The 20,735-nt window shown below is 22.2% G+C and overlaps 6 protein-coding genes across 6 annotated transcripts; 4 read left to right on the top strand and 2 right to left on the bottom strand. All coding sequences in view use genetic code 6, as the record gives it.

The window, feature by feature from the left end:
- Window positions 1–344: 344 nt before the first annotated feature.
- Window positions 345–1,784, top strand: TTHERM_00685920 (NOL1/NOP2/sun family protein; the record flags this gene model as incomplete). The annotated part of the gene is made up of 1 exon (XM_001025194.1): window positions 345–1,784. The coding sequence occupies one exon, from the start codon at window positions 345–347 to the stop codon at window positions 1,782–1,784; it is 1,440 nt and encodes a 479-aa protein (XP_001025194.1).
- A 1,183-nt stretch (window positions 1,785–2,967) lies between these two features.
- On the bottom strand, window positions 2,968–4,944 carry TTHERM_00685910 (tetratricopeptide repeat protein; the record flags this gene model as incomplete). Its single annotated transcript, XM_001025193.1, has 1 exon — window positions 2,968–4,944. The coding sequence occupies one exon, from the start codon at window positions 4,942–4,944 to the stop codon at window positions 2,968–2,970; it is 1,977 nt and encodes a 658-aa protein (XP_001025193.1).
- Window positions 4,945–7,703: 2,759 nt separating this feature from the next.
- On the top strand, window positions 7,704–11,912 carry TTHERM_00685900 (multidrug resistance protein-like transporter family ABC domain protein; the record flags this gene model as incomplete). The annotated part of the gene is made up of 6 exons (XM_001025192.2): window positions 7,704–8,015; window positions 8,075–8,234; window positions 8,309–8,656; window positions 8,755–9,289; window positions 9,342–10,650; window positions 10,707–11,912. The coding sequence occupies 6 exons, from the start codon at window positions 7,704–7,706 to the stop codon at window positions 11,910–11,912; spliced, it is 3,870 nt and encodes a 1,289-aa protein (XP_001025192.2).
- A 2,271-nt stretch (window positions 11,913–14,183) lies between these two features.
- On the top strand, window positions 14,184–14,816 carry TTHERM_00685890 (hypothetical protein; the record flags this gene model as incomplete). The annotated part of the gene is made up of 1 exon (XM_001025191.1): window positions 14,184–14,816. One exon carries the CDS (start codon window positions 14,184–14,186, stop codon window positions 14,814–14,816), a length of 633 nt encoding a protein of 210 aa, XP_001025191.1.
- Window positions 14,817–16,526: 1,710 nt separating this feature from the next.
- On the top strand, window positions 16,527–17,231 carry TTHERM_00685880 (hypothetical protein; the record flags this gene model as incomplete). Its single annotated transcript, XM_001025190.1, has 1 exon — window positions 16,527–17,231. One exon carries the CDS (start codon window positions 16,527–16,529, stop codon window positions 17,229–17,231), a length of 705 nt encoding a protein of 234 aa, XP_001025190.1.
- A 628-nt stretch (window positions 17,232–17,859) lies between these two features.
- Window positions 17,860–18,843, bottom strand: TTHERM_00685870 (lipase family protein; the record flags this gene model as incomplete). The annotated part of the gene is made up of 1 exon (XM_001025189.1): window positions 17,860–18,843. The coding sequence occupies one exon, from the start codon at window positions 18,841–18,843 to the stop codon at window positions 17,860–17,862; it is 984 nt and encodes a 327-aa protein (XP_001025189.1).
- Window positions 18,844–20,735: the final 1,892 nt, after the last annotated feature.

The following is a 20,735-nucleotide window of genomic DNA, read 5'->3' as shown; positions in this document are numbered from 1 at the left end:
CATTATTAATTGCTTTTTAAATGGGGTTTTTATGAAAACCATCATCTATTATAAAAATATTTCAACATTTATTGAAGCTAGATGAGCTAGATTAAAGCACTAGCAACTTCCTACTTTAATTTGATCAAAGAGTTAATGTTTTTTAATTATGAATATTCTACATATCTCATTAATGCTTTCATGTTAATTAAGTATTTAAGAGTTTAATATAAACAAAAAAGCATATAAATTTATATTTTATAGATTAATTAATTAATTAGAATTATTAAGATTTTCAGTAATAATTTAAAATTTTACCAAGTACATTTAGCATATTTTTTACATTACTTACTTTGGTTTGTTAAATGGATCCTTCATAGAGAACATCAGAAAATAGTTTAGTTTAAAATGAATAAAAAAATGAAGAATAAGACAAAGAACAAAAGAATAAAAACATTTTAGATTTGTTACCTTCTACTTTCACTTAGTTTCTGAAAGATAATAACATTAATCTAGAATACTTTTAAGAAATTGAAAACTTTCCTAGGTACATTAGATTAAAACCAGATATCAAAGTTTCTATTGAGGAACTTAAAAAAGATTTAGGTACAGATGATGTTTAGAAAATAGACTATTTGTGCAATTTTTACTCGATTCCAGAAAATGTTAAAATCGTAAATAGCAAATATTATAGTTAAGGATTGCTTTATGGTATAGATCTTAGCTCTGCTGCTGTAATTAAATCCTTAGACCCTTAAAAAGGTGAAAAAGTTTTGGACCTCTGCTGTTGCCCAGGTATGAAACTTTGTAATATTGCTGATATAATCGGGGCTGAAGGAAAGGCTTTTGGTGTTGATATCAATGAAACCAGATTAAATACTTGCAGAAGTATTGTTAAGAAGTATAAGCTTGATCATATCATAAAATTAGAACTTGCAGATGGTACGACATATAATAAAGAGAGTTAATTTGATAGAGTTTTAGTTGATGCAGAGTGTACTCATGATGGTTCTCTCAAACACTTAGCAAAGTTTATTAAAAATCAAAAAGCCGTGATTGAAGATATGCAAAATAATGCAAAAGAAACTATTGATAATAATGAGTAGAATTTAGATAAAAAATAAAATAATTTAGATTTCAAAAGTAGTAATAACAAAGATGCAGAAAATCCTTCATGTTAGTTAGATGATGATTAAGTTGAATCTTTAAATTAAACTGCTGATAAATAAGTAGAATAGAATAATACATGCAATTAAGAAGAAACTAATCAAAGTGTAGACACTTTAGACTCTCAGATAAAAGAAAATTAAAAGGTTCCTCAATTATAAAAAGATAAAAAATAGGGAACTGAAAAAAAGATAAGCAATAGGGAGTTAAAGCGTAGAAAAAAGTAGATAGAAAAGAATAATAGTAATATATACACCTAAAAAAAGGTTAAAAAAAACGAATGGAGTATGGAAGATTTCTAAGAAAGAGTTTTAGATCCAATAAAATTATAAAATATTGTTGATTTACAGAAAAAATTATTGACAAACGGTTTTAAATTATGTAAAGAGGGAGGCTATATAGTCTATAGCACTTGCAGCTTTGCAAGAAACTAAAACGAAGATGTTGTTGAATGGTTTCTCAACGAATTTAAAGACTAAGTTGAGTCAATTCATCCTTTCAACAATGATGTTTCTAACATGCCTGCATGTAAACCTGGATTTATTTAAAATACTGTAAGATTTGATCCTTTTGTTAGTAAAAGTGGAGGAATGTTTGTTTCAAAATTCATTAAAAAATAGAAACAATTATAAAACTGAGAAATAATTATTTTTTTATTAATTCAAAAATTATTTTAAATTATTAAATCATATAAATACTAAAGGCTAATCTAAGTGTATCAAATAGTTAAAAACTATATTTATATATTTGTCTTTTATAATAATAAGTCTGCTTTTTCAGTTGCTAAATTTATTCTATGTCATTTCAAAAAATAATTGATTATTAAAAAATTAATTTTGATAAGCTTAAAATATAATAATTTTATTGAGATACTATAGTTCCTATTGAATAAAAGTGACAATAGTATAAAGATGAGTTTTTGATTATGAGGAGAAAAGGAGGAAAAAAATCAAGAATGAAAATTTATTTCCTCATTATTCAAGAGAAAATATGGTATTTTTAAAATAAGTTTAACTTATATTTATAAAAAACAGAAATCAATACTAATAGAAAAATATAAATAATTAAATAAGATAAATGTTAATTTAACTGTATATCAAATAATTAGCAATCAAGATATTTATAAGGATTCTGTTTCTTTGTTTTTAAATCAATTTTATAATTGTTTAAATATATTAATTAATCTAAAAAAATTCTATATAATTATTTCAATTATTTATTTATTTTGTTAATCATACAATATAAACATCTGATTTAGATATTTTGGTTAATTTATTATTTTAGCAAAAATAGATAGTGAAATAATATTTAATATTGATTTTAACTTGTATTTCAATAAAATAAAAAAAAGAAAATTTTATTTTCTCTTAAATCAAATTTATTTTTTAGATTTATCAGCTAAAAAATTAAAGGCTTATGGCTGTAAAATGTTTTTGAAATTAATAGTTTAAATAAATAAAAGCAATAATTATTAATAAAGAATATAAATATATTTATTTATTTAATTATATTTAACTATTGAACTCAATTTTAAAAATACATTTCAAGAAATGCTTTGTATATTATTTATTTTTAGATATTTTAGCAAAGATTGAGTGAAATTATAAGTTTAACTAATATCAATAAAATTGTAAAAATGAAAATTTTCCTTTCTCTTAAATAAAATTTATTTCTTAGATTTTTCAACTAAAAATCCAAAATGTTTTGATTATAAAAATTTTTGAGATTCTTAATATAAATACATATATTTTAAAAGCAAAAATTAATAAGAAAGAATACAAATATATTTTTTAATAAAAATTTTGTGAAAGGGATTCAAACTCAATTTTAAAAATTTGTTTACAGAAATTGTTTGTATGATTAAATGGCTTAATCGAGATTTCCTATTTCTCTATATTCATGGCCAATAAATTGATTTTGCAAATTTTCTTATGGATTTAATTCTAGACATTACCTATATGATAATATTGCATCATCAAATTTACCTTTTTCATAAAAAGCTAGACCTAAATAATAAAGAGAGTACTCGTTTTTAGGGTTTATTTCCAGAGATTTTTTATAAGATTGTATAGCTCCTTCAATTATTCCCTTTTAAAAATAAGCAATTCCTAGATTACAGTGGCAAATATCATTTCTTGGATTAATTTCTAGGCATACTTTATAACATTTTATAGAATCCTCTATATTGCCTTTTAATCTATAGGTATTACCTAAATTGTTTAGGGTGTTTTCATCACTAGGATTGATATCAAGACTCTTTTTAAAGCAGGCTATACCTTCATCTAGCTAACCTTTTTAGCAAAAGCAAAGACCTAAGCTGTTGTAATACAACGAATTATTAGGGTTAATTTCAAGACAAATTTTGAAGCATTAAATAGACTCTTCTATTTTATTTTAGTCATAGTATGCTTAACCTAAGTTATAGTAAGTATTTTCGTTCTTAGGGTCATATTCTAAGCTTTACACAAAAGCAGATACAGCTTTATCTAATTATTCTAATTCATAACAGCATAGTCCATAATGATAAAGAGTTTATGAGTCTTTTGGATTTATTTCCAAGCTTTTACTAAAGTATTATGAAGCCTCAAGGAAGCAGCCTTTTTGGTAGTACGCTAAACCCAAATTGTAATGATAGGAATCATCATTTGGGTTTAATTTAACACATATTAAGATTGTTTAAATAGAATCGTCTAGCTAACCATTTAATCTATAGGAATTTCCTAGTCCGTTATAGTAATCAGGATCCTTAGGATTTATCTGAATACATTTTTTGAAATAAAGAATAGATTAGCTAAACTAACATTGTTATTTGTAAATTAAACCTAAGTTGTATAGTGCTATTTCGTTATTCTAATTAAGTTACAAGCATTTTTAATAAGTTTCAATTGCATCTTCCATCATCCCTTTTTCTTCATAGGCGCTAGCTAGACTATTTAAACATTCTTCGTAAGATGGATTCAAATCTAAGGATTTTAAGAAAACAAGAATAGCTTCATCTACTCTACCTTAATGAATATACTCCAAACCTATATTGTAGTGAGCTACTTCATTTCTTGAATTTATTTCTAAACATCTTTTGAATAAAATGAGAGCTTCTTCAGACATTCCTTTACGTTTATAGGTAAGTCCTAAATTTATATATGTGTTTTCATGCTTAGGATTGACTTCTATGCATTATTTAAAAATAGATATTGCTTCATCTACCTTTCCTATTTTATAATATATATTTGCAAGGCAGTTGTATCCGTTTTCATATTTAGGATTCACTTCAAGGATTTTATTATACGAAAAAATGGCTTCTTGAATTAACCCCATATCTTATTATAAGTTTCCTAAAGCTTCATAGCACATTTCATAATTAGGCTTAAGCTAAATAGCCTTATTATAAGAGCTAATAGCTTCCTAAAATTTACCAGAATCATGCAAAGCAAGTCCCAAATTATAGTAAGAAAGGTGATCATTTGGGTGCAGTTCTATATTTTTTTTGTAGCAAGCAATAGATTCATTAATCATTTTCTTTTAGTGGTAAGCGTATCCTAATTAATTCAATGCGTTTTGATGTTTAGGATTAAATTCCAAGCATTTTTTGAAAGATTGAATAGCCTCATCTATCAAATAAATATTCTACTACGACAATCCTAAAGAATATAAATAACAATCTTTTTTTTCGTTTATGTCAATACAAATTCTAAGTAAATCTATTGAATCTTGAAAGCTTTTACTTTCAATCTTCTTACTTGCTAAATCAAAAAGTTGCTTTTCTATTTTTGCAAGTTTTTAAGATGGGTCTGCAGTCATTTTATATTTAAAAGAAACACTATTTGAAATAAATAAATAAATTAATTAATTAACTAATTTAGTTTTAATTTTTTATAATTGAAAGATTATTATCAAATACTTTTAAAATTTAACAAACTTAATTAATGGCTATTTTTTTTTAGAACTAAATAATAGTCATATTTTTATTAATGACTATTATTAATTAAATAAATTTTAAATATTTATAAATGGATACAATTTATTATTCTTCGATTACCATTATAAATAATATCTAGGACCAAAATCAAATCACTAAAAATAAACATTTTGTGTTTTGTGTGATTGAATTTTTTTATTATTTAAAGTTTTAATAAATTATCAATAATTTTTATTTTGCTAAAATAACTAAGATTTATTTTAATATTATATGTTTAAAATCTTTATAATTTTTATTCAATAATAAATAAAAAAATATAAAATTTCAAAACTAGAAAATTCTTTTTTTTTATTAACTAAGAAACTAACATTTTTTTTTTTCATAACTAAGAATACATATTCTATTTTGAAGCATCTAAAAATATAAAATACTCAAAACTTAAAATAATAAATCTATCTTTAAGGTTAATAATATAAAATTTTAAATTATTAAATAAGTAATTAACAATTTTTATTAATATTTAAGCATCTTTCATATATTTAAATTAGCTTTAAGAGATATTGTAATATTTTCTATATGAAATTTTTAATTAATATAGATAGATTAAAGCTGATAAAATTATAATTTCTTCAGCCGCCTTAATTATATATTTTTAAAGTAAAATTAATTAAAATTGTAACAAAAATTCAAGTTTTTGAATTAATAAAATAAATAAATAATCTATTACTCTTCTTAAGACTTTAGATATCTAATTCTATTTGAAAAAAAAAATCTTTTTATTTTTATTAAGTATTATATATTCTATTCCAAAATAATTTTTTTGTCTATTCAAATAAATTATATTTTTTCATTTTCTGATACTTTATTGATCGATATATTTGTTATTATTTTAAATCATTTCACAAACTATAATATTTTAATATTTTTCTAAATGTTAAATAGCTACTTTGTTATTCCATAAAAAAATAAAATAAATGGGTACACAAATTAATCAAATTTAAAATTTGTAACCTCAAAAATAGATAATGAATCAATATTTTAATAAGGATTTTATTCATGGAACACTTAAATAAAACTAACTTCTGTTTTTTAAAAGATTAATATATTTTATAAATTAAAATAAAATAATTGAGATTATTCCAAATATTTTCCTAACAATTTTTATTTTAAAATTGAAACAACTTCTAGATATTTCTTTTTTTAAAAAAGAAAATTAACAATAGAAGTTTCTAAAATTTGTGAATAAAATTCAAATCTAAAACATTACTCAAATTCATTTGATAATATCTTAATTATTTTCATAAATTAAAATTGAAGATAGATAGATTGATTGATTTATTCGCAAATTTATTTTTTTATGTATAAGAAGTTTCTCTGTATGCTTAATCTCTTTTTTATCTATCATAAAGTACAGATCACAATTTATTGAATTTATCTTTACAAAAATTTACTTGAGTAAGTTTTGTAAACTTATTTAAAAGAGTGGCTAAAAGCAATTTATTTATTTATAAAATAATATTTTTCTATTGTTTATTTTAGATTTTAAAAGATATTTATAAATTAATGAATTTAATTGTACTGAGTTATAATAATGTATTAGAATATGATAATTACATTATATTATATTTAAAAATTATAAAAAAATAACATAATTTTATTCTATACATAAATTGAAGAATTTAAATTAGATTTTCACAATCTTAAATCTTATTTTAAATATTAAATTTATTATGAATTTGTTCATATATTAATTATATAATTAAAATTATGTGAGAATAACTATGCTAAATATTTTAAATTAGAATTTAAAATTGAATGTTTAACAAAGAAAATATAGTAAAAAATACATAATGTTGATTTTAAAATAAAAAGTTTTATTCAAAAAATGATGACTAGCTGATTAAAAATTTTGATATTTTATTTATCTTCTTTTAATTATTTTAATTAGAGTGAATAATATTTTAGCATATTTAAAATCTGAGAAAAGTATTGAAGAATACTATTTTCTTTCATTGACATAATCTCAATAATTAATGAAGCTAAAGTCAAGTTTTGTATTTTAATGCTGTAAATATGAATATGAATAATAATCCTCTGATGAATAAAAAAATAAATTTTCCATTTGCAAAATGGAATTTTTGTTTCATAGAAAAATAATTAATTCTAAATGAAATAGTTTAAATTTAAGTAATATTATCATACACAAAAAAATTCTTAACAAGTAATGAATAAGGTATATTTATTTATAGATAGTTTAATTCTATATAAATTAGTAAGTGATTCAATATATTGAATTGCCATTCTATTACTTCTTTTAATTAACAATTTAATTATATTTCATCAGACTTAACAAAAAACTTTACAATTACTTTATCAATATCAGAATTTGTTAGCCTTTATTAAATTCTTTGCAATCCATAATTTTTTTCTTTTATAATGAATTTATCAGAATCTTCAAGATTAAAAAAAAATTTACACTCGCAAATTAAAAAATAGCCTTATGTTGTTTGTAATAAATCAATTAATAATATATTTATTCTATAACTTTAAAAACCTTTTACTAAGCCATAATAAATATTATAATTAATAAAATCTTAAATAAAATATCTAAAACTTTTAAATAAATTCTTTTAAAATAATAATGTCAGACTAACATACTAAATAAGAATTAGTATAAGATTCTTAGAAAGATAAAAAGAAAGAAGAGGAAAAACCAAAAGTACCATACTTTTCACTATTTAGGTTTGCCACTTTTACAGATAAATGCCTTATGATTACGGGTGCGATAGCAGCAGTTATCAATGGTTTTTCATTTCCTGCTTGGTCATTTATTTTTGGTTAAATGGTTGATTAATTTAGCCCAACTTCTGGATTTGACGGTTTAATCCATAATGCTTCTGTTTAAGCTATGTGGTTTGCAATTATTGGAGCTCTTTCTTTGGCTGTAAGCGCGGTAAAATAAAAAACATAAATTTTATTTATTTTATTAATTTTCAAAAATTTTAAATTTAGATTTAAATAGCTTGTTGGTAGTACACAGGAGAAAAGCAAGCAATTTGCTACAGAAAGTATTACTTTTAAGCTATATTGAAGCAAGAAATAGGATGGTTTGATAAAAATAATCCTAACTAGCTTGCAACTAAAATAGCTACTGAATGTTTTGCAATACAAGGTAATTTATTTATTAAAATTTTAATGTAATTTTTTCATTTGAAAGGATTTTAATATGCATTTAAATAAAATAAGGTGCAATAAGTGATAAAGTTGCTACATTTATTACTACTATTTCAATGTTTTTTGGAGGTTTCATTGTTGCTTATCTTAGGGGATGGCTTATGAGTTTAGTAGTTTCTGCTACTATTCCAATTATCTTTGCAGGTGGTATGATTGTTGCAGTAGTTATGAAAAAAGCTGAATAAGTCAGTTAATAGGCCTATACCTCTGCAGGTGGAGTAGCAGAATAAGCACTCAACGCTGTAAAAACTATTAAGAGCTTGAATGGAGAAGATTATGAGCTAAAAAATTACTCCTAAAAAATTATTTAGGCTTACAAGACTAATGTAAAATTCAGTATGGTTACTGGATTAGGAGTAGGTAATAATACTATTAATAAATCATTTCTTTAGTTTTATTTAATTTTAAAATCTTTATCTAAATTAAAATTATAATTTTTCTATTTTAATTGCAAATAGGTATCACTTTTTGTTGCATGTTTTTAGCATACTCTTTGAGCTTTTGGTATGGAGGCAAGCTCATAAATAACGAAACCGAAAATTCTATTTATGATCGCGCTTATACTAGTGGTGATGTAATGGTTTGCTTTTTCTCAATTCTAACTGGTGGTTTTTCTCTTGGCTAAGCTACTCCTTGCATTAAAGATTTTATGAAAGGATAGCAAGCAGCTGTAGAAGTATTTGCTGTTCTCGATAGAGTTCCCTTAATTAAGGATATTCCTAATGCCAAAAAAATTTCTAATTTACTTGGAAAATTTGAATTCAAGAATGTTTCTTTCTCTTATCCTACTAAGTCAGATGTAAAGACTTTAAAAAATATATCTTTCTAAGTCTAACCAAATCAAAAGACTGCTCTTGTTGGTGAGTCAGGTTGCGGAAAATCGACAATTATGTAATTAATTGAAAGATTTTATGATCCTCAAGAAGGTGAAGTTTATTTAGATGGTATTAACGTTAAAGAATTAAGCTTGAAGTGGATGAGAAACCAGATAGGGTAAATTAACTTTATTAAAATAATTGTTTACAATTAATTTATAAAATAAAAGATATGTTGGTTAAGAACCAGTATTATTTGCTGCTACTGTAAGAGAAAATTTATAATTTGGTAACTTAGATGCTACTGAGTCTGAAATGATTGAATCTCTTAAGTAAGCCAATGCTTGGGAGTTTGTATAAAAGCTTGAAAAAGGTCTTGACACTTATGTAGGAAACGCAGGAAATCAATTATCAGGAGGTTAAAAGTAAAGAATATGTATAGCAAGAGCTATTTTAAAAAATCCCAAGATTCTCTTGCTTGATGAAGCTACTAGTGCTTTAGACAGAAAAAATGAAAGAGAAATATAAGAAACTCTTGATCATGTTTCGAATGGAAGAACTACAATTGTTATAGCTCATAGATTAATGACTGTTAAAAATTCCAATCACATATTTGTTATTGATGAAGGTTAAATTATAGAATAAGGAAGCTTCTAAGAGTTGATCAACAAACCTAATGGCAAATTTGCAGGTTTAGCAAAAAATTAAGTTTTCCATGATGAAAATAATTAAAATGGCGAATTACAAGAAATCTAAATTGTAAGAAAATAATCAAGTAAAATGAATGAAAATAACTTACCTTTAAGAGCAAGTTTCAATAAATCACAGCCTGTGAATAAAAATGATCAATGCATAATCGAAATGAAAAACGAAGAAAAAGCTGAGGAAATTGAACTAACTGATGAACAGATTGCACAATAAAAGAAAGAATAAAAAAAGAAAGAAGAGAAAGAAGATAAAGCCTTTGCTTCAAGATTGCTAAAAATGAATTAACCAGAATAAAAATGGCTTATTTTTGCTTTAGTAATAACGCTGGCCTCCGGTATACTGTTTCCATTGGCTGGGCTTATTTTAGGTAACTTCATATCAACTCTCTCTTAGCCTTAAGAAAATGATTTTATAGATGAAGTTAATCGTCTTTCTCTTTACTTCTTACTTTTAGCTATTGGATCTTTAATCTTATATACAGTACAATTACATCTTTTCAACAGAGTTGGAGAAGGTCTTACTCTAAGACTTCGTCAAGAAACTTTCAAAAAGATGCTGAGAATGCCTTGTGCTTGGTTTGATGAAGCTTCTAACACTCCTGGCACTTTATCTTCCAAGCTCTCTTCAGATTGCTAAATTATAAATATCCTAACAACTAATGTAATATCTATATAATTTCAAAATCTAAGTACTTTGCTTTCAGGTTTGATAATTGCCTTTGTCTTTTCATGGAGAGTAACTTTAGTAGGATTGGGCTGCATGCCTGCTATGATAATTGCTGGAGCTTTATAAGTTAAATTTACTGAAGGATTCAGTGACTAAACAGATAAAGTAAACATCTTTTTAAAATAATTAAAAGTAATTAGTAATTTTATTTTATATAATAGGCTTACAAAGGAAGTGGAAATATTGTAACAGACGCAGTTACTAATATAAGAACTGTGGCTTCTTTTGCTAATGAATTAAAAATTATGGAAATGATGGATTAACAACTTTAAAATCCTGCTTAAGGAATGAAAAAGAAATCAATTATTTCAGGGTTAATGTTTGGCATTTCTTAATTCTGTATGTTTGGAATTTATGCACTCATATTTTATGTATCTGCCTACTTTGTGAGAGATTACGGCGTATCCATTAAAGAAATGTACGTCTCAATGTTTTGTATTTTGTTTGCTGGATTTGGTATGGGAAATAACAATGCCTTCGTTGGAGATGTTACAGCTGCAAAAGCTTCTGCAAGAAATATTTTTAAAATACTTGACTCTGAAGATGAAATTTAATTTCATTAAAGAGTTTACTCTCCTCAATCCTTAAAATTAACATCACATGGTTAAATTGTTTTTGATAATGTTACTTTCTAATACCCAACTCGCGACACTCCTGTCTTTAAAAATCTTTCTTTCAAAATTAATCAAGGATAGCATATAGCATTTGTTGGCCCAAGTGGCTGCGGCAAGTCAACAATTATTTAAATCCTACTTAGATTTTATGATGACTTTACTGGTCAAATTACAATTGATGGAGTTGATATCAGATAATATGACATATCCTCTCTTAGATCTAATTTTGGAGTAGTATTTTAGGATCCCATCCTTTTTGATGATTCATTTAAAGAAAACATTAAATATAACACATCAGATGCTACTTTTGATGATATACGTAGGGCAGCAATATAAGCTAATGCTATCCACTTTATAGAGGGAAATGAGAAGAGGTAAGAAGATTTGCAAAACGGAGACTAAACCCAAATTTCAGCTTCTGGATTTGATAGAAAAGTAGGTATCAAAGGTAGCTAAATAAGTGGTGGTTAAAAACAAAGAGTTGCAGTTGCAAGAGCTATTTTAAAAAATCCTAAAATAATGCTACTCGATGAAGCCACAAGCGCACTAGATCAAGATAATGAAGCAATTTTGTAATAAGCTCTTGTAGAAATTTTAAAAAATAAAACAAGTATAACAATTGCTCACAGGATTAACACTATCAAAGATTCAGATGTTATCTTTGTTTTGCAAGAAGGAAAAATTGTGGAATAAGGTAAATATGATGAACTGATGAGCAAAAAAGGTTTCTTCTATAATATTAACCATAATTGAACGAATATTCTTTTTTTAAAAGAATTTAATTAAATTTAGTAAAAATATATCAATGTCAAGAATATTAAATTATTTTATTGTGATTCAAACAAATATTTTAATTTGTAAAATTATAATCTAAATAAGTATTTGTATGTAGTATATAAAAATATTTTATTTTTTTAAAATAAATAAATAACTGTGCTCTTATTAATGGTTAACTAAAAGCAAATAATCTGAATACAAAAAATTAGTTCAATATAATTTTATTAAATAGTATAAAAAAATATTTTAAAGAGAAATAATATAAAAATTAGTTTGAATATCCAGTTTATTTAAAAATAATTTAGATACCAGAAACATACAATTTATACTAATAGAAAATGGCAGAAAAAGAAGAAAAAAAGTTATTTAAAGAGCTCAACAAATTCGTAATATTTTCATTTTCTTCGACTTTCGAGTTATTCTGAATATATTATGGCAATAGCTTCTTTTGTATGTAAATATTCTGCTGACAAGAAATTTATTTAAAAATAGATTTTTTAACTTTAACTTGGTCTTAGTAACCTTTATTTTTCACCCTTTCCCCTTAATTTTTGACTTTTTCACTTCTCCTTAATAGTTTGCAAAATTTTAAGTTAACTTTTTGCTTCTTGTAAGGTCTAACTTTTATGTGACCAACAAACTTCTACAAATACCAAATAAAATTTTAATTGAAAAAGAGATGATATAAAGATAAGTTTTGAAGTGAAATAAAGTAAATTAAAATAAATAAAATTATTGCAATTTAATGTGAATTGATGTATATTTAAACAAAAATCAAATTAAAATATATTTGGCAACATAAAATTTAAATAAGATTTTTAAATTAAAATATGAAAGTAACTAAAAATAAAAAATTTTAGGGAGACTATTATTTAGAGTTGGAACCTTGTACTTTACAATAAAAGCTTCAATAAATTATTTTCCTCTTATATTGATCCATCCTACTTTAATATATTAAGTGTTAAAGATATTTATTTTAAATAGTAAAACAAATAATTTTAATTTAAAATAAAAATTTTAATTATTTTGAATCAGATAAGCAAACAAAATACTCAAAAATCTTATTTATTTTAATAAATTAATTATCTTCTTAGTATTTACTAAAATGTAAAATATTTTTTTTTCAAATATAAATATTCCTAAATGTATTTATACAATTTTAAATATTGAAGGTTTTATATCTTTCAGGTAATTCTATCATTAAGAAGTAAGCAGTAGTGATATATTTTGTAATACACTTGATCTCTTTATTCTGAATATATTATTTAATAGCCTTATTAAGCTCTTCTAAATTAATTTTTATTTTTTGAATTTAATTTAATATTAAATATTAATTAGTTTATTAATAAAATGCATGGAATTTTAAAAGAACAAAAGATTATAAAAACATAAAATTTTACTAAAAAACTTAAAAATATTTATTTAACTTAATTTGAATTAAATTATTAAAATAACTGAATTTTTTCATTTAATTTGTTAATACATGTTTACATTAAAATTTTACATTTAAATTGATCAATGTGATAATTTTTATTTCCTATTTACTTATTTTACAAATAATAAATATTCTTTTTTTATATTTTTCTTAATCTATCCGAACAGAAAAAAGTATCTTATTTAAATACAATATTACATCAGAAGTAAATTTATATCTTTTCTAATTAAGTCAATAATGTTCAGAAAACAAAATTTATTTAACAGAAAACACAAATTTACTATTTTTAATATAAAATGAAATCTCTGATCAGGTAGTATGAATTTATTTTTATAAAATCTAAGACAGTAATTATATCTTTTCATTTTCTGATAAATTTTATATTAATTAAAAATTTCTATCTTAATTTTGTAATAATATGATTTAAGAAATATTTATAATAACTTTTCTCTATTCATTAACAATTAAATATAATTTTGAGTTAATATAATTAATTATTTAAGCTTATACTATTTGAATAAATAAATACAATTAATTTAACAAACCAAAATACATTTTTACTATTATTTCTATCAGGCTTATTAATTTTTGAGAAAATTTTTATAAAGATACTTTTAAATTTTCTTTCTTTTATTTTTGATAACAAATTTACATCAAATTAGATAATCAAACACACCTAATCAGACAGATAAGGCATCAGATTTTTATAAGACTATTTGGTCAATTAAAATATTAAAAACTCAATCTTACTTATTATTATAATCAAATAAAATAAATTCAAAAATAAATTGAGAAAAAAATAAATTTTGAAAATGAAATTAATCATCTTTTTATTTGCTATCTTTGCTTTGGTTGTAAACGCAACTAATCAAGATCCCTAATGTCTTGTAGACCTTAAAAATAAATAAGTTTGCAAAGAAAACGATTCTTTATGTTCTCTGTAGCTTGGTAACTTTAATAAGTGTATATAATAATGTGCTGATTAAAACAGTTAAGATTAATATGCTAATACACTTTGTGTTATTAATAATTGTAAATCAAGTAACGCTACAGTGATACCTTTTTATTGGGATGTGGTGGAATGCTTATAATCAAGTACTGTTTATGACCCTAAAAGCCCTGAGATAAACTCAGAAAATTGCCTAACTTACTTAAATAATATGGAAACCTCTTAAACTATATGTAAGTAAGGTGATACTGACTGTATTGCTGCAGCTAAATCTTTAAAAGATTGTTATTAAACCTGTAAGAGCTAAAATGGGTACGATTAAAGATTATCTTGTGTTAAAAATACTTGCAGTTCTAAAAATGAAATTGTACAATCATTTTTGAATGACCTTTTAAAATGTTAATCAAGTACCAACTCAAGAGGTTCAACAACCAATTCATCTATAATTGCATTACAGATTACCATTTTGTTCATTTCCTTATTCATTCTTATGTGATTTGATCAAAATTATAAAAATAATAATAATTTTTTATATATATCTTAACAACTCAAATATATTTTAGTATTTTATTACAATAACTTTTTTAAAAGAATGATTATCTATGCAGTCAAAATATTATGTATTTATTAATGAGTATTTTATTTAAAATTAAATAAATAATTTTATACCAAAATATTTTTTTAACCATTGTAAATAATAACTTTTTAAATAAAATTAAAGATTAAACCATTTAATTTATTTGTTTTACTCTCAAATATGGTTGAATCATAGAAAAATTAAAAGCTCAAACATTTTATTTGTAAATTTTAATATTTTTATTTCTATTTATAATTAAAAATTTAGAAAGCAAATTTTATTTTCAGAAAATAAAATCCATTCAAAATATTACTATTTGATTTTCCATTTATTGTTTTTTATTGAATAAACTGTCTTTAATAATAAAAAATAAAAAAGTCTATTAGTAATATTTGAACTTGTAATGTTAGACCAGATTAAATCACCCAAAAAATATTTTCAATAAATGATATTCCTTATAAATTGAAAAAAAATTTTTTCTAAACTAAATTTTTGAAAAAATGATAAAATGCAAATTTTTTTAATAAAATTAAAATTTTCAAATAGTTCTTTTCAATAAGAAATAATTTATTTTTACTCACAATAATTCCTAAAAATTTGAACCTCATTTCAGTTAAAATTGATAAAACACACAAAATTAGCTGAACTACCGCTAAATTTTCAAACAATTTGAACAGATGTGGTTATTAACTTAGGAAAAAGTAATATAATATGATTTTTTTATTTTTTTAAGCAATTTTTTATCTATTTAATTTTATTCTCTGACCAGAAAAGTTTATTTAGTTTAATATCAAAAATATATTTATATTTTTACCTAAAAATTCAATAATTTTAAAATAATCTAATTTCTTCAATAGAAACCACCAAGTTCTAATATTAAAATGGTTATTTTATAAAATCCTAATAAAAAAATTCATAAAAATACATTAAAATGATAAACATATAAAACAAAAATTATTGAATTAAATTACTTTTCATTTTTTATTTGTTATTTGAGCAAATGCTATCTTATTTTTAATACACAATAAAATTCCTAATCAGACAGAAAACACTTAATTTTATCAAATCTAAAATTAAAATTATATTTTATTCATTTTCTGATAAGTTTTTGATTCCTATTAAGATAAAAATACTTCATATTAAAGAAGAATCTAAAAAAGTTGAGAAAGATCAAATAATTAAAAATGAGGAATCTGTCTATATTTTAATTAATAAGAATCAAAATAATATTCAAATTAATTTAAGATGAGTTTTTTACTCTTATGTTTTAATTGTTTGATTGATTTTATTAAAACATTAAATAAAAATGGAATAATTTATATCAAAATACTTCTATAAAATCAATAAAATTAATAATTTTAAATTATTAAAAGATATTCTTACAATTTTTACTTTATTACCTTAATTTTTAAGTCCTTTTTGGATAAAAATATATTTCATTATTAATTCTTTCAGTGAATTTTAAAAAATAAATTTAGATTTAATTAGATTATTTAATAGACCTAATGATCCATATAAGGGATCAGATTTTTGTAACAATATCTGATTCAATAAAGCTTTTAAATTATCTATCTTATTTACTAAAATTAAAAATAATATGATAAATTAAATGATAAATAAATTTTGGAAATGAAGTTAATTGTCATTTTATTTGCTATCTTCACTTTGACTGCAAATGCAATTAATCAAGATCCTTAGTGTATAATAGAACTTAAGAATAAATAAGTTTGTGAAAAAGATAATTCTTATTGCTATCTTGAGCTTAGTACATTTAATAAGTGTACATAATAATGTGCTAATTAAAACAGCTAAGATTAATACGCTAATACGATTTGTACTATTTAAAAGTGCAAACCGAGTAACATTTCAGTGAAAAATTATTATTATGATGTGGTAGAATGTTTAAAATCAAGTACTACTTATGACCCTCTAAGCCCTTAAATAAATTCAGAGAGCTGTCTAAGTTATTTATTTGATATGTAAAATAGTTAAAAAATATGTAAGGAAGGTGATACTGACTGTATTGCTGAAGCCAAATCTTTAAAAATTTGTGCCTAATTCTGTAGCAGTTATGATAACCAAGATAAAAAAGTATTTTGTATTAAAAAAAATTGTAGTCCTAAAAATCAAACTGTGTAATTATATTTGAATGATCTTACGTAATGTGTAAAAAAAAACTCCTAAGATATAAAAAAATCAACTAACTCATCAAAAATAGTCTTAGAGGTTACCATTTTTTTCTTTCTTTCTTCACACTAATATGATTTTTTTTCTTAATTAAAATAAAATGATAACTTTTTCAAAATATTGATTATCTATCTTTATGTGTGTTGAAAAATTTACACTTTTGTATTTTGTAAATTAAATAAATTTTAAATTATTTAACAAAACAAAAAAAAATAAAATAAATTTAAAAGAATAACTTAAAATCGATAATTAATTTGTAGCATTAATAAAAATTAAAAATTAATTTAAAAAAAGTTTTTGTTTTTTGTATTAATTAATTTTTTTAAAAAAATATTAAAATTAAATAGTTTTATTGTAGGTTTTCTTGATAATAAAGTAATGGCAATTCTTCTATAGTAATTGTAATTTTAAAAACAATCTTTTAATATTTTTATTTTTTTGATATTATTTATCTGAAGTTTTAATTTACAATTTTTTTATTTTCTTGATACATATTTCTATCAAAAAAATTTTACTTTAAAAATTTATTATATAAAATTATAACTCAGCGCAAGATAAATTTAATCAAAATAATAGAAAAAATTATTAGAGCATTAAAAAACAATCATTAAAGATAAAAAAATTGAGATGAGAAGTTTTTTCACTAATAATTTATAATAAAAATAAATTAAAATTTAACAGCTAACAATTTATTTAAAATGGATTGATACAAAGTATATAAATAAATATAAAGTAGAAATGAATATAAATTTTTGATAGATAAGTGGAAAATTGATCATTAAATGCTTGTTTAAATTTGTGGAGAGTCATAGATTGGTATTTCTTATTTTAGAAGCATTTTTTCTATGACTTAATTATCAGATAAATGAGGACATATGTTTTCTCCATTAATATAGCACTATGGATTTTACTGCATATCAAATTCAGTACAACTAGTACTATTATCTAGGTACTTTACATGATCAGAAGTACTTCCTGTATTGAATTTTACAGAGCAATTTGGATCTTCACTTTAGAATGAGCAAATAGTATAGTTATTTTCTTAATCAAACCAAATTTCAGTACCTATATGGGAATATCCAAAGATTCTCATAGGAAGACGCACAACTATATCTTTATTATTAACTATTCTCAAAGCAAAAGGAAAAATTGAATTAAAATAATCAACAAATTCTTAGTTTCCAACTCTGGGTTATCCAAAGGTATAAAACTCAGATATGAGATCATTTTTATTTTATTGTAATAAGTAATCTTAAATTTCGACAGCTGCTATTGTAGCAACGGCCCCTCCTAATGAATGACCTGTAATTATTATTTAAGAATTAGGATATTTGATTAACATCTCTTAAAGATTTTTAAACAATTGATCACTCAAATCAGTAAAGGTTCTAAAAAAGCCTCTATGTATAGTACACTTTTAACATTTAGGATAATCAACTTTGATAAAATCGAAGTTATTTAGCCAGTTTTTATTTAATTATGTCCCTCTGAATGCGATGACGATGTAATTATTGTGATATCCAATATAACCTTAAGCAGCATTAGTGGTATTAGTTAAAACTCTTACATCTTTCATATCATCATGAAATTTACAAATAGTACCACAGTTCCATTGTTCAATAGATTAGGATGGACAGTAAGAGACCTTCTAGTAGAATAAAAAATCCATAGCCCTTTGGATATCGAATGTGAGCTCATCAGAAATAACTAAACCCAAATTTATGAAAATAAAAATATGAACAAGGAAGTGTATTTTCATTTTCTTTTGGTTATCTTGAATTAATTTAATTATTTTTTTTTTAATTTATTATTATTACTTATTTATTGTTTACAACTCTAGTACTCAAAGTACCGTCACTAAATCAATCGTCAAATTTACTCCTCTATCTTGATATTAAAGAAAAATTTTAATTTACAATTTTTATCCGATTTCTTCAGAATCTTTATAAACATATGAATCAAATTTATTTATTATACAAGACAAAAATCTATTATTTCAGTATGAAACACGAAAAAATTAACAAAGAAAACCCATAAAAACCCTACTGGAATTTTTTTTTATTTTAATTTTTTTTTTTAGTCCTGTATACTTTGATGAACTTTATTTTGATTTTTGCACAACTCAAATAAAATTAAAAAAGTAAAAGAATATTTAGTTTTCAAAATTTAATGCATTTTTAAAAAGAGGTGTAATAAGAGAAGTGTTAAGTAAATTAAATAGGTTTTTATAAACCCTGAAAATTAAAACAAAAAATTTTGCTTTAATTTAAAATTTTAATATAGCTTACATGAAAATATCAATCAAAAGTTTGAATTAAATTTTGATCTTAACATAGAAATAAAAATTATGTGATATGTTTGCCTTTTTAATTATTATAATTTAATACAAATTGATACAAAAATAATAATCAATACATTTTCTCACTGTAAATTTGTACTTCTATCAAAATTATAAGTTTTTACAAGCAGCTCAATAAATTAAAATTTCAGGCAGCACAAACAAAATTTTAAAATGAACTCAATTTATTAAGTCATTCTTTCCTTCAGCTTTTCTCAATTATTTCTATTAAATTTTTCTATTTATGATTTAGAATTTCATAGATTTATTTACTAAATCAATAAGAAGTGATGGTTTTTATAATTTTTACTACAGACTTTACATTTTAATTATTATAAAAATAAAAGTGAATAATTTAAAATAAATTTGAAATATTAAAATAATTTATACATTGATTATAAAAATTGAATAATTGCCATTTCTTTTATATAAAAATTTATTTGCTATCCAACTTTAATTAACTATTTTTTAGAATTAAAAGTAGAAAACAAAGTAACACAAAAAAATCACATATAAGTATCAATTTTATAATAGTTCGATTTTTTGATTAGACGTGATTACAATTTACATACCTATGATTTTAATACAGTAATAGTGAATTTTTTTGTTAAATTTTCTATTTTCTCACTAAAGATTATTATGACATAATCATTAAAGAATTATATTAAGATGAAATGCTATTTTTAGTTTTTATAAATAAAAACTGCAAATTCTTTTTTATTTCCATTTATTAAATCTATTCCAATATAAAATTTAAAGAATTTTAAAAGGTTCTAAAAATATATAAAAAGTTTAAAGGGTGGAGTACTAATAAAAAATTTTATACTATGCTTGTTTGTTCTACATAAAAATCAATACATCCTAAATTTAAGAATTAAAGAGTTTGTTAAAACTCATTATTATTACCTTATTATCCTAGAAATATAGAAAAAAATAGTTTAAATTATTAATTACCACAAATTTATTCATAAAGAGTGGAAGAGTACTATTTTATAAGAATTTAAAATTATTTTGCAAGTTTGAAAAGATACTTTTTAAAATACTATTCTTTCTTTTTTAAATACCTAACAGAAAAATAGAAAAATCAATAAATTTTACTATTAAAATACTATTTTCTGAAATCTTAACATGAAAAGTGATAGAAAATTAGAAAAATAATGACATTCTAAATAAAAATCAGTAAGATTATCAAATTTTTCTTTTTTTAGATGTAAATTAACAAAAAACCTAAAATAATTTTTTAATTGAAAGATAAAAGTAAATATTTTTATAAATAATAAATTTTAAGTTAATCAATAAGATATTTCATTATC

The sequence above is a fragment of the Tetrahymena thermophila genome (assembly GCF_000189635.1).
Source record: "Tetrahymena thermophila SB210 genomic scaffold scf_8254365, whole genome shotgun sequence".
Classification (NCBI taxonomy): domain Eukaryota; phylum Ciliophora; class Oligohymenophorea; order Hymenostomatida; family Tetrahymenidae; genus Tetrahymena; species Tetrahymena thermophila.
The sequence above is the reverse complement of the archived record's forward strand: the minus strand, read 5'-3'. Positions and strand labels throughout refer to the sequence as shown.